This window comes from Cryptotermes secundus, unplaced genomic scaffold (assembly GCF_002891405.2).
Source record: "Cryptotermes secundus unplaced genomic scaffold, Csec_1.0 scaffold167, whole genome shotgun sequence".
NCBI classification, from domain to species: Eukaryota; Metazoa; Arthropoda; class Insecta; order Blattodea; family Kalotermitidae; genus Cryptotermes; species Cryptotermes secundus.
Genome location: NW_019742553.1, coordinates 185,254 through 199,965, shown reverse-complemented (window position 1 = coordinate 199,965; position 14,712 = coordinate 185,254). Strand labels below are relative to the sequence as shown.

Below are 14,712 nucleotides of genomic sequence, written 5' to 3'. Positions count from 1 at the left end.
TGATGGAACATCCACCGTATTCTCCGGACCTAGCACCGTGCGACTTTTTTCTCTTCCCAAAAATCAAGTCTGCGCTGAAAGGGACCAGGTTCGAGTCCGTGGATGCAGTGAAAGCAAAAGCGACGCAACTCTTGAAGAGCATAACACAAGATGACCTGCAGCACTGCTTCCAACAGTGGAAAATTCGCATGGAGCGGTGTAGGGATCGGGGAGGGGACTACATTGAAGGGGATAACATTTCGACTGTCTGATTTTTTTTAATAAAGGGTTAGAGCATGAATCCGGTTTCTTTATTGCCACACCTTGTACTGTATAGACTTGCTTGCTGGACACATGTGACAGTTTTGTCTTACTATTAGAAACAATGAATATTTTCGAGCTACTGGGGCAATAAATAAATCATTCGTATTCAGCTTTTCTGGTATTATGCATCCATCTTTAACTAATAAAACAATTGAATATTCACAGGGTGAAATTATTTAGATCTTAAAACATAATCCATTGCATTACCTAAAACTGAAAGTTCTGAAACTGTTTGCAGTACACATTTGAGCATGTGTGTTGTGAAAGAGAAAGTGATGACAGTATCCATTATCACAAGTGTCTTAGAACAGAGATTAAATTCATTGATTCCAAAAATTTTCCACATTAGCCATACAGATTAATCCACTGTTTAATTGAAATTGAAGTAGCAGAAATTATCAGTAGTAATAGTAATCTTCAATTGCTGTGCAGAATGTTAAAGAGAAAAGAACTGTCGTAATAATTAAATTGAATTAAATTAAATTAAATTCCTTTTTATTTATATGCTGAGCCAACAGCTGCAAGGCCAATTGCAGACACAGCACAGTGTAGATAAATGTAGTTACATACTGGACAAACACAACATAAAGTCAAAGACTATTTAAAGGTAAGCATTGGAAGAAAAACACATTAATGCATATAAGGAAGCAAACAAACAAAACAAAACAACAACAACAACANGTTTCTGTCTAATACCCCTCAGTAGGAAACATGAGGTGGACGAGTGAGCAGCGTGCGTTTGCTGTCGAAGCCTATTTTTCAAACAACCATTTCTATGTGGCAGTGCAGCATGCGTTCCGTACTCACTTTGGAATTAAGCCCCAAGGTCCGGTTCCCGACCGGAAAACGATTGTTTTGTGGGTAGAGAACTTTAGGACAACCAGGAGTGTGGTGAAAAAATCATCAGGATGACAGTGGTCCATTACGACGCCAGAAAATGTGGAGGCAGTTCGTCAGTTGATTTTGAGATCTTTTTCAAACCAGCTCTTGAAGAAATGCATCTAGGAAATGTCTGGTTCCAACAGGATGGTGCCACGGTCCACACAGCTCAAGCTTCGATGACAGTTTTGAGGGCAATGGTGCCCGGATGGCTCATCTCGCTTCGAGGTGACATCCCGTGGGCAGCGCATTCACCTGATCTAACGCCCTCCGATTTTTTTTTTATGGGGATACCTCAAGGCAGAGGTTTTTGAACATCGCCCCACAAACCTGCTTCAGCTGAAGAATGTTATTCCGGAGGAAGTAGCCCAAATTCCGGTGCACATGTTGGAACGTGCAGAGGGAAACTTCAGAAAACGGTTGCATCAGTGCATAGAGAACGGTGGCCACCACCTTCAAGATATTTTGTTTAAAACTACATGATTTAAAACTTTAAAGTATGTTCTTTCATTAGCTAGACATAAATTTTGTCTATCAGCAATAATTTTTCTTTTATTCGCCTTCAAAAAAGGAAGTTTCTGCGCCACACCCTGTATATGCTATTGAAGTGTAATCTTAATACTAAGCAATAGTTAATTGCTTCTTTGTCAGCTCTGGAGGGATTAAGCTACTTGTTTTGCACTGTAACCTTAACTGAAATGAAATTCATCCATGTTTAGATAAAGACAGGGCCATTGGGGAAAAAAAAAAAGATATATTATTAGAACCACAAACATTTTGCAAATAGAAAAATAACAGAATATACTGCTTCATATTTTGGAGGTCTTGGGTTTAAATCGCAACCTGGAAACTGTCCTGACTTTTTTTTTATCCTCAGTCCTGCCATGCAAAATCTGGAATAGTACCTGAAATTAAGTCATGACTTCACTTTCCATTGCCTTTGTAGTTCATTATTCACTTCTCATCTTATCATTCAAGTCAGATATTAAAATGATCATTAAACAAAGAGAATAAATAAGCAAGGAACAAAAAAAATCTCATACTTTGCATGTGTTCATTTCATCTTATATAGAAGGAAAAATTGTAATCCATATATCTTCATATTTTGCGCATTCAAAACGTATGCACACCACAGTGTAAAAATAATGGAAATGCAGCCCTTCGATAAGTTTAAACATACACTTTTTAATGAAGAAAGCAGTGTTCTGGGATATGGTGCTGTGTATGTATTGTGTTAACCGACGTTTCAGAGGAGCGTATCACCTCCATCTTCAGGGTAGAAGGAAAAAGAAGAAAATCCGCAAGCGAAGAACCAGTGTGAGCAGGTGCAAATAGACTAATGTCCAGAACAACCCCGCTATATAATAGCAGGAAGAGAAGGGAGAGGGGTTACATGGGAAATCAGTAGAGAGGAGAGGGAAAGGGTCTGGGGAGGTGGGGCAGCAGGTTAGGGCAGGTATAGAATATGTGTCGGAGGAGAAAGGCAAGGTTAATGGGAGGGCATTAACCCTGAAGCTTCAGGGTTGCTATGCGTGTTGGGCATGGACTTGTGTGGCCTTGTGGATCTGGCCAGAACGAAGCCATAATGTTAAACAGAACATTTGAAATGATAATGTTGTATCATGTGCGCAGTATATGAGCATTGTTTTGTTTTATTGTACAGCAACTGGATTACAGATGGGTGCAGACAGGTAGCTTGCAGACAGAATCACACATCAGTTCACTGTCATGGAACCTAGAAGGAACCCGTCTGCTCACTGGTGGGGAAATTCTGCAACTTTGGCATCAGCATGTTGCTTTGATGGAGGATGATTCAGAGACAGGTTTTGCTTTTATATATCTTACAGACTTTCATTATTTTGATAATAGGTTCTTTATATTGAACTTACGCTCTTTCTCTTCCAATATATTTACTGAAATCTCTATTGTTTGTTATCTCTTTGTCTGCTATGGTTTATTGATTGTACAAGGTCTGGCAGTAAAATTCCCAGTATGGTGTGAAATAGAAATAAAAAATGAAGGTAATTAAAAATTGTATGTTTCTGTTCAAAGTAATCTCTGCATACTTGACTACATTTGTTTAATCATTTAAAAAGTTTTTCAAAACAGTCAGCAAAGCCCTCTAAAGGAATAGTTTTCAGGTCAGCCATCATGTTTTTCTCAACATATTCAGCATTCTGAAACCTCCTTCTTTGAGGGCAGTTTTCACCCTAGAAAAGAGAAAAATGCATCAAGAAAACTGGCATTGTCTTGACAAGTCTGAATGAAGTCTTGGCATGAGTTGTGCCTCCATTGCTTCTGCTCATCCATAAGTCCGTGTGGAACAAATTTTGTGCAGAGCTTCTTATTTCATAAATCTTCCTGGAGGATTTGATGAATCATCTCCTTATTGATGTTTGATTCATCCAACATCAGTCTGGGAGCCCATTGATGATATCATATAGGCATTTCACAGACATTTTTGGCTCCATTCTGAGAGGTTGAAGGATGCCTGCTTCTTCAGTCATCCTGCAGATTCTTTTGCTCATCTTTATATCATTTAAATGCTTCAGATACACTTCTACAACTTTAGGCTTCATCACCATAGGCAGTTCGCAACATTTCATAATTTTCTCTTGGTGTTTTACCCAGTTTAAAACAAAATCTGGTATTCACTTATTGTTCCATGTACAAAAAAGTGACAGCTGTTAAAAACACAACTCACTGAGCAGCTACTCATGAACTGTCAGTGATTGGACTTGCTAACTGCTGCTAGTTATTGGTAAGATGTAGAAATACACTTAGTTTGCAGTAGTTCATTTCACCTTCACCTAGTGGGAATGATGTGCACCAGTCCTGGAACTTAATTGCCACACCTTGTATTGTTAACATTTTGATGCTTTAGGCACAAATGGTCTTTTCTGCTAGAGACTTCATCTGTTATTTTGTTGAGAAGTCACAACCAGATGGGATATTTTGGGATTCTTTTGTTATTTATCCCAGTTCATCAGGAAAATTCCAAGTTAGTACCAGGAAATATGTTACAGCAGCTTTATTAAAATTCATCCCTATAACCATAATAATATTACAGTTCATCATTTGATACTAAGTTATATTTATAGTTTATACAGTGTACCTATCAATTCAGTGTTTGTAAAAGCCAGTACACTTGGTTGTTGACTTACGACCGGCCGCACTTATGACCACAAAATAATGAAAAATAAAAGATGATTAAAAGGTAGAAGTTTTTTAAAATAAATTATAAAGATGAAAAAAAAAACTGGTAACAAATATATGGCTGACATACGGCCAGATCGACTTATGACCTGTCAGTCAGAACAGAAGTCGGTCGTAAGTTGACGACCAAGTGGATTTGTATAAGATCTAAAACTTTGTGATAATAGTATATTAATACAACTATTATGCTTCTGGACATTATTCATCATCCTGTTTAAAACACTGTCATGTTTTTATTTAAAACACAGTATTTTGGAGACTGGATTCTGTCTTGGTCTTCAGGTGGAATCTACTCAGTTATGTCCAGTCGATAGAGCTAGTCCAAATCCAGTCTTTGAAAAATTGTGTTTTGAATAGAAACAGGACAATGGATATGTCCGGAAATATAACAGTTTTATCACTATATATTGTCATGATTTAGGGTGTGTTGTGGCTATAGACAGGGTATTAATTGGATAATGGATTTATTGAACATTTGTATACACCACTCAGAACTACACTTTACAGATCACTGACACACACAGACTAGTGTCCCCAGTCTGTTACAGTCTCCATTAGCTGTTTCCTGGCAACGGTTTCTATCGAGGGAGATCTTCAGCTTCTTGCACTCAGGTCCTCTTGTCAACTGACAGCTCAGCTAACTGAGTCCCAGGCTGGTGGCCATTTCATACCAACCTCCTAGTCTCCTCTTCACAGGCTGACTTTCAACTGACAATTGACAACTGAAATCTCTCAATCACCAACCAGCTACTTCATGTGACCTCACTCAGCTGAACTGCTGGCAGTTCTTCCCAACAGCTAAGTCGTTGCTTCAAACTGTCCAGCTTATAACATCTCAGCATAGACCACATAGAAAACACTGTTCTTCTGTTGTTGCATTGATATCTGTTGCCATGGAAACATGTTTACTAAACCGTTGCTTATAAATGGGTTGCATAACCCCATTGTTCCATTGTTATGTGTGTATATGTTTCAGGCATTGCCTAGCAATGTCTGCTGTTTACAGAGTCACTGCTTAGCAGCAGGTCTATACGCAACAATATGTTGGCTTGTGACACTTGTGAAAGTGCTAAATGGTTACCACTAGCTTATGTATAAATTGATATTACTGCAGTCTCACCTTTGTGTTGGTGCATAAAATTTAATATAATTATACTGTACCATAATTTTTTGTTTGTTTGTTGTATTAACACTTCCCAGACCAGCGATTTAAGTATTTAAATCACCCTGGGGACCAGCATTTTTAAACATACTACCCTAACTTATTCACTGTTCACTTTAAAAATTAATATAAAATCTCCTAATTAATTTTTTGAACTAAAATTATTAGAGAACACTTACCAGTGCTCCTAGAAGTGCTTGAGGGTGTGATATTTCTGGAAACATTCCCCTTTGTGAAGTGGCATTACACAGAACTTGCAAATGTAGACATACTCCTTTTTTTGTGAACTGTGCAAACACAGCATTGCCTAGAAGGATTCTTCCCCTTGGAATGTTTACTCTTCACAATTTTTGCAAGGGTATTTTTCCGCATATCACTCGAGAGTCACCCTGGGGGGTCCACATGAGGCCTTCGTGGGGTGGGAGTTGATGGGCCCGGTTGTACTAAGTCTTTATGTGACCCTGGTTCTGCCACCACCATCTGGACTGTAGCCCAGGCCTTTGCCACATTCATCAGAAATGCTTTGTATTTCAATTTTGAATCAGGGTTTAGATTTTTTGCTGTCCCCCCGCAATGTTACTACGTGCAATGTTATTATCGGCATTATCGTCAGAGCTACTGTCACTTTTACTGTCTGTGGCCACAATTCTTTGTTGTCCCCCATCACTGTTGCTGTCTGAATGACAATCCATTACTACGCATCTCACAAGGCAGGTCAGCTAGGTCATCGGAGGAGAATTTGTCCTTGATCCATTCTCCCCACCAGCTACTGGCTGATACACACAGCTTGAAGAAGGCAAAGCATTTCCCTTTATAGTCGGTTAAGTAAACAGCGAGGTCAAGTTACTGACTGCTAACTAAACATTCCAGAATCTTATCACGCATCTGCAGGCGGTTGCGTGCAATGTAGGTGGGTCCAGAGCGATGTATAGTGTGTTGCAACTTATCGTGTTCTAAAAACGTATTAATACGCGACCGATCCGCCACATTTAAAAGCGAAAAACGTATTAATGCGTGCGCGGTCTGCAAAGTGTTAATAGACTTTCTGTTGAATTCTCAAAGAGTATTACACTAGTTTTGCTGTAAAACATACTCAGATTGAGGTGGCATTGGTAACAAGACATATGAACACATCCTGAACATATGAGGGAGGGTCAGTAAATAGGCCACAAATGGATATAAAATGTAGAACTTGTGATATATGAACCTGAAAGGAAACATTTATTTCTTGACATATCCTCCACCAACATTGATACATTTGTCCCATCGCTTTACCAGTGTGTCAAAGCTTGCAGCATAGAAGTCTTTTGGCTGTTTTCTCTCCATTTCTACCTCTTGTCATCGGTGAAACATTTGCCACTGAGGTGGTTTTTCAGCAGACCAAACAGATGGAAGTAACTAAGGGCCAGGTCTGGGCTGTAAGGCAAATGTTCAAGAAGGTCCCACTGTAGTTTTTTAATTCTCTCCTGGTTTGCTGGGCCTGTATGGGGTTTGGCATTGTCATGATGAAGCAGTGCCCCTCTTGCCGGTTGGCATGGACGTTTTCTGCGAATTGCATCCCAAAGCTTCAACAGAACTTCACAGTATGATGCACCATGCTTCTGAAAATGGGCTAACAGTACTCCCTGGGAATCCCAAAACACCCTAAGCATAACCTTCCCAGCTGATGGCGAACCTTAAACTTCTTGGATGAAGGTGAACTGGGATCTTTCTGTTGCATTGAAGCACACTTTGATTTGGGTTAGTAGTGATGTATCCAAGATTCGTCCCCAGTAACAGTTCTGTTAAGCACATCTTTCCTTCATCTGCATACCATAAGAGATCTTGCATGGACAGATCCATTCTTTTGATTTCTTTTTTATCCTTCAGTTCTCTGGGCATTCATGGTGCACACACTTTGTGAAACTTCAAATGACCATGCATTATGCCATATGCTATACCATAGGAACTCCCTAGTGCAGTTGCTACACTATCATTATCCTCATATCAGCTTGAATCAATTCTTTCCACCCGTTTCACAGTCGCTTCTGTTGCAGTTGATTCAAGGTGACCTGCTTGGGAATCATCTGCAACTTTTGAACATCCTTGAGAGACTTTCTTGACCCAGTTTTGAACTAGTTCACACGACAGAGACTTCCCACCATAAAATGAGAAACATTTCTTTATGAATATCCTTTGCATTGAGTCCTTTTGCCCACAAGAAATGCACAACAGAACTCTGAACTTTGGTAGTATACTCCTCAAGCACGGTCGCCATTTTGACTACTGAAACCAGCATCTGAACACGCGCATGCATGTCTGCTATGCAGACTTTCATAAAACTGGACTGTGCTGCTACCTAGTGATACACATAGAAAACCTGTTATGTCCATTATAGATGTTTTCCTTCCATTCATGAACTATTTACTGATTGTCCCACACACTAAAAACCATACATCAATGTTATATTGATTCTTTGCAAGCTTCACATTATGAATTCAGTATAATAAGCATGCCTCTGCATTACAGAAGCTGTGTGTTCTTGAAAATGCATTTGTATCTTGAAATTCCATAATATGAATCTTATTTTGCTGTTAACTGTCATGTTGTAAGGATAGATGGTTTGTACAGAAAATTTTTCAGTCTACATTGCAGTAAAAACATACTTTATTACCCAGTGGAAATATTACTAGGTATGCAAAAGTAAACTTATAAACGCTTTTAAAAGTTCATGTTCCCTGATGTCTTAAATATAATGTACAATTGAAAAGACAGGAATAGCAGTAACCTTGCAACCAGATTCCCCCACCCTCATATCACTGATGCATCCACATAGGCTATCCTGTGCCGAGCAATGCATCCTGCTATGTCACCAATGCATGTGAATATGTGATCTGAAATTCTTGCCAGATAATAATTTTTTTAAAAAACAGTTTTGACCAGATTTGTTGTTTTGCAGTTTGTATTTAAGAAAATAATATTTGTCCCAGATTACCACAAGGGTGAATTTATGGCATGTATCATAAATTTTGTAATTTCTGAAAGTGCTGAATTCCTTAACTTGAATGTATGAATTGTAACATATACCACTCATATAAATATGAACTTTAGCGTTGGGCCTGATATGATTTGAATGATGGTTATGACAAAGTAACCAATATGTCTGTGTTTCCAGCGCAAGGTACAGGCGTGACTTTTGAAATTGGAGATGAGATTCAGCCACAGCAACCATCTGGTCAGGAGGACGACGATCGAGGCTGGGAGTGTGTATGGAGTTGTCACACTGCAACACCTGTTTTCCACATGTCGTTCTCTCCAGATGGCACTCTCTTTGCTACGGCCGGAAAATCTGATCGTCTTGTTAAGATATGGTTTGAGAATAAGCAGTGTAAGTTTCATTAGTGTTACACTGGTTCAGTGTGTCACATTACTGCTGTGAGTATGGTTTGATGTCATGGCCTAAATATAACTGGGGTGACTTTGTTTTATTTTATTTTATTTTTTGTTTTGTTTCTTGCNAATACACATATATTTAGTGTGCAGACAAAATCGAAGGAACTGGAAACAACTATATTTTTCTCACAGGGATACTGGGTTTTCGGACTTTATCCATCGTCCTGGTTTTTTAAGATAACTAATAAAAACACGACGTTTCGGAAACTGGATCTGTTTCCGTCCTCAGGTGAGGGAAAACGTCCAGTGATTGAGGCTAGCTCTTTCTAAGGGACCCAACAGAATAGGTGTTTTCCCTCACCTGAGGACGGAAACAGATCCAGTTTCCGAAACGTCGTGTTTTTATTAGTTATCTTAAAAAACCAGGACGATGGATAAAGTCCGAAAACCCAGTATCCCTGTGAGAAAAATATAGTTGTTTCCAGTTCCTTCGATTTTGTCTGCACACTAAATATATGTGTATTATATGTTCTTTGGCTGTTTGAATTTTCTCATCTGTTCAGAGAACAAATATTGAACAGTTAGTACAAAATCAAGGAAAATAGTAAAGCCTGAAATACCGAGTTCATTATCTGCAAAAAGAAAGAAAAGGATAAGTCAGTGGTTGAAAAATGTGGAGGTGAAATGTTAATGGTTATATTACTTTTTTATTATTCCTGTAATTTTCAAGTTCATATTAGCATACATGATTTTGTTAGATTAGAGTGAAAGTGATCGAATTATTGTAAATTAAAATCTTTGATTGAATTGAGTAAGAAGCAATCTGAATTAATGTTGCCTTATAATTTCACAGCTTTGGATATACTACAGTTCAAGTTTGGTCCACTAAAATGCGCAATATTCACTGTTCAGTTCCATGTTTTCACTGTAAGTCTAATTTTGAGAGTGACAAAATTTTGTTGGAAGTCTTCAGTATCATATTTCTTTTTCAAAACATGTGTTATGCCTATACATACTAGTTATTGATATTCTTGGAGCCCAGTGAGAATTGTGTACGAAGACAAACCTGTATTGAGTTACTTCCCTTTCTGTAAGGAATTCCGATTGACGTGTATAAATAACAGCTTTGTGGCAGTCTGGACTACTTTTCACTCATGAATTATTATATACTGTGTTTGCTTTTTAAGATATGTAACCTGTGACTGAAAAATTAAGGAGAGTAAATGCAAAGTATTTCTGTTTTAATTGTTGTATTCATCTAATTTAAGAACCAGATTGTGAAGTTCAATAACCTCTCACAGGACAAATTTTATTATGCAAAAGGTATCTTATGTTGTATAGGTATCTTATATATTCTTGTATTACTTCAGGCTGATATTATGCTTTTATTTTTACAAACATTCATAATAATGTAAATATAGGGTTTGGACAGATTCCGTTAAAGGAGAGTTGACTGTGTTAATATTGAAACAAGACTGTAAAATTATACTGTGTTCACTTACCAGGCATGTTCCACAAAAGGATGTATAACATCCATCAGTCTTCATGTAAAGTCTCCATTATTTGTGCGTGATTTTTACCAGAATTATTGTGTATTGACAAAGCTAGTTATTATTTTTGTATATAAAATTTTGTGAAAATCTGTTCATTGTTTCTCTTTGTGTTTCGTGTGGACAGACGGAGTGAATGTGAAGGGGCTCCACAAGGTTGTGGCTGCATCTTATTAAGGCGCTGTGCTCTTGTGACACATGTTGATCAGTAGTGAAACATTTTGTTTGGTTTGTTGAGAAGTGTTTTCTGCTAATGAATATCTGAAACCAGTTTTCTTCCCCCCAGCTGAGGTGTATGTGCATCTGGATGAACCATAATTAGCTATTATTCTGGCAGGTAATTATGCTTTTGTTGTTGACTGTGATGATTGTTTGGTTTCTAGTGCTGTTTCCATCAAAAAGTGTGGATCATTCTATGTCATATGGTGGCCCATCCACTATAAATGAAATCAACTATGGCTTTGTATACATTGCACACCCACGGGCAGTCACCAACTTGTCATGGAGAAAAACCAGTAAATACATGCCAAAGTGAGTACTTCATCACAATTTGTATGTTCACTGTAATTCTTGAGCTTCTGAAATTTATTTTTCAAATATGCTGTATGGGGTGCTCTACTGAGAGTCATATTACTGTGGTCTGTGCATGGTTAAACATTTAATTGACAGTTTATTAGTTGAAAGTAATATTGTTTTTTATGTTAATCTTACTATGTTAACCCTTACACTGCTGTGGTCGACATATGTTGATCTCTGAAAAACATGGCGGCCTTGCTGCGATCGACAAACCCTGTATTGCGAATTTAGAATTTCAAATCTCAGTTTCTTTGCCCCAATCTCATTCAAACTTGGCGGGTGCATAGATTCATCTATTGGGAACGTAATGAAGCATCATTCAATGGCTGCATTCTTATGCCCTCTAGCATAAGAAATGTAAAAGGTTGCATCTGCACAGTGAGGCACATGCTCCGTGGTCATGTGACACGTGTATTTCACAGGGCTAGTAAAAATGGCTTTGTATAGTATGCAGTGCTTTCTATGATAGTTTTAAATAAAGTTGTGGACTTTGGTCAACATGTGACATAGTGATAAGACTAGGACAGTGAATTATGTACTTTTTTTGGCCATCTTGGACAACCCTGATTTAAACAGACTTTTCCCCTGTGAAAAATACTGAATAATTCAACATTTTTGCAACTTCTGATGCCTGTTCCCTGTCTGAGGTAAGATTAGTTACATTTTATCACAAATTTTCATACTTTGCACTTAAATTATCTATAAAAGATTTGTTCAAAAATAATTCAGCACAGAGGGTACTGAGAGTTACTTAACATAGTAGCAGTGAAAGGGTTGATGTTACTGCTGTGGGTCTTCACTGTTGTCTATGCTTATGGCTTGGCTGCGCCATAGCTCAAGCAGTTAGTTGCTGGCTCCCCACTGCGGTGGCTCGGGTTTGATCCCTGGTCTGGTCAAGTGGGATTTGTGGTGGACAAAGTGGCACTGGGGCGGGTTTTCTCTGAGTACTTGGGTTTCCTCTTCAAATCATCATTCCACCAAATTCTCCATTATTGTAATCACCCGGGGCAGGCTACAATAGGCCATTCAGTGGCCACCGTGCCGAGTGGACCTGGTTGGACTCCACCCCGCACTAAGCGAATTTAATTTTAATTTAATGCTTATGGCTTTATTCCATTCACTTTAACCCCATATAGATTTANAATCTCCATTCATTTGCTTGGAATTTTCGGTCAATGCAATTTAGCCTGCTTCCCATGATCTAGTAATTTCGAGCACTCTTAATGAAATAAAGGTTTTTGATGCTTTCACTCATAATAAAGTTTTGATAATATTTTTAATGCTGTCTGAAGTGTGCATTCTATTATCAAAGTTTTCTATAGCTTCAAACCCATATGAGATTTCAGTTTGATACTTCTTTTTAACTTCCTGTCATTCAGCTTTAGATGAAGTCACTCCACAGGAAAGTTTTGTATAGAACATTTATGTAATGACGGGCTGTCCTTAACTTTTGCAGCTACCAGCTCTATTGAAAGAATGGGCTTAGTTACAGATAATTCCCAGTATGTGAATACCGTCTTATATTATTAAGTTGTGACAAATCTAATTGCGTGTTTTCTCATGAGAAGTTCAGGTGTGTTACAGATGTGGCAATGTGGGGATGTTGTACTTGTAATAGCTGGATTTCTTGACACGTCATACTTTATTACTCCAACCCCATTGTGCAGTTTAATTATTTTATTGTTCTTTAACCTGGGGAAAGAATGAACACTTCTGTCAGTGCATAATTTTTTTTTTTGTTTGTGTATTGCAGTGAAAATGTATCCCTCTTGTATGAGAGACAGTTTTTTTCCCTTGAAAATTACCCTAAATATTTCAGTGTGTTTTGTATACTGGTGTGTCGTAGTGGGAAGTAATGATGAGGATGAGGTATGTAAATAACAGAACCACAGTTAAGTCATTTATAAATAAACAGTTTTGTTATAATTAATTATTAAATAAGAAGTGTTACATGATAAAAATATTACTTAGTTTCTCCTTCTCGTACCATTATTAATCTTACACATATTGGTGTGTCTGATACATAGGGAAGTATGGTATTATGCTTAAAGTGATTACATTTTGGCTACCTCTGTGGTCTAGTGGTCAGAGTTCCTGGCTACAGATCCAGAGGTTCCGGGTTCGATTCCCAGCACTACAACACTTCCTGAGAAGTAGTGGGTCTGGAATGGATTCCACTCAGCCTCCTGAGGATAACTGAGGAGCTACTTGAATGAATGGAAAAGTAGTGGCTCTGGTCTAGAAAACCGAGATTAATGGCTGTGGGAATCCATTACACTGACCACGTGACACCCTCCATCTGCAAAAGTTGGCACTAATTTCGCTGACAAGTGGCAGCTGCTCGGTCAGTGTAGTTTGCTTGTAGACTAAAACCCATAGAGTTCTTTTTTTGTTTTTGTTCTTGTTTGTGATTACATTTTAATGTAATAAGTTACCTCTTCATCCTGAGAGTTGTTCACATTATAAATGGAGTATATTAATGTAGATTCAATTCTACATGTTACATAACATCAAAGGAACGTTGCTGACATTAAATTTTGTGTTGCAGGGGTTCTGTCTCCAATATGCTGGTGACATCTTGTCGTGATAACATCTGTCGTGTGTGGGTTGAGACAGTTTTACCAGATGATGGCCTTGTCAACATGAATCAGTTTGATCCCCTTGCTACACAGAACCCTAAGTTCCGCACTCACCGTCACAAACACCGCTTCATGCAGCGGCTGAAGCACATGAAGTAAGCAGATTTTTTTTGTGGGTAACTTTAGTTTCAATGAGAAACAGTCATGTCTTGCATTCTTCATAGTTTCTTTCAGTGTTTTTCTAAATATGAATATTAAATACTGAATTGTTTGTGGGGGAAGGACTGTAGGTTCCAGGTTACACTTGATGCCCTTCATTTCCAGTACTTTGAAAACCATATTCAGATAGTAATTGGCTATCATTTAAAATTTTAAAAGGAATTGGATTTGCATTAGCATTGAAATGGATAGATTATACATAACACGTTTATGTGAATTTTGCACTACATGATGCGATATAGTAGTGATAGAACTGATTTTATATTATGAAATAGATTCAAATGCACTGTCATGCAATCAGAAGTTTGGTCAGCTGTGCAATTGTGTAATGTTATTGACAACATGGTAGCTACTATCCTGTTGAAAGATGGTACGCAGTAGCGTAGTTGGTTGAGGCACTATTCTACAAGCAGGAAGGTTACTGGGTCAAGTCCCAATGAGGTCATTGAATTTTTTTCAATTGACCTAATCCTTCCAGCCGCACTGTGTCCCTGGGGTCGGCTCAGCCTTTAACAGAAATGTGTACCAGGAATTAAATAATTTTCCTGGGGAGTAAAGCGCGGCCAGTACATAAGGTTGACAGCCTTACTGCCATCTTTGAGCTGATTGTATAGATAATGTGGGAACCTCAACGTCTCACAACCCTATGGGCCTTCACGGCCTGTTACAGGGACAGCTTTGGTTCCCTCCCCTGCCAATATCTAGGCTTTGTGGTGTTAGATGGTAGCGTGACTGATTATTGATGAATTGGAAGGGGTTTGGAAGGAAGTGATCGTGGCTTAATCGAGGTACTGTCCAGGCATTTAGCAAGGGAGTGGGATTGAGGAAGAGAACAGAATGCCTCAGTCAGGAAAGC

General features: G+C 38.4%; 1 protein-coding gene across 2 annotated transcripts in view; it reads left to right on the top strand.

Moving 5' to 3' along the window:
* The window catches only part of LOC111873299 (dmX-like protein 2), a 196,670-nt gene that overhangs the window by 5,572 nt on the left and 176,386 nt on the right, over nucleotides 1-14,712 (top strand). For both annotated transcript variants that reach the window (XM_023867896.2, XM_023867897.2), the window contains exons 3-6: nucleotides 2,846-3,005; nucleotides 8,715-8,927; nucleotides 10,866-11,013; nucleotides 13,607-13,792. In XM_023867896.2, the coding sequence (XP_023723664.1) occupies nucleotides 2,846-3,005; nucleotides 8,715-8,927; nucleotides 10,866-11,013; nucleotides 13,607-13,792 (707 nt within the window). The remainder of the gene's footprint in view (nucleotides 1-2,845; nucleotides 3,006-8,714; nucleotides 8,928-10,865; nucleotides 11,014-13,606; nucleotides 13,793-14,712) is intronic.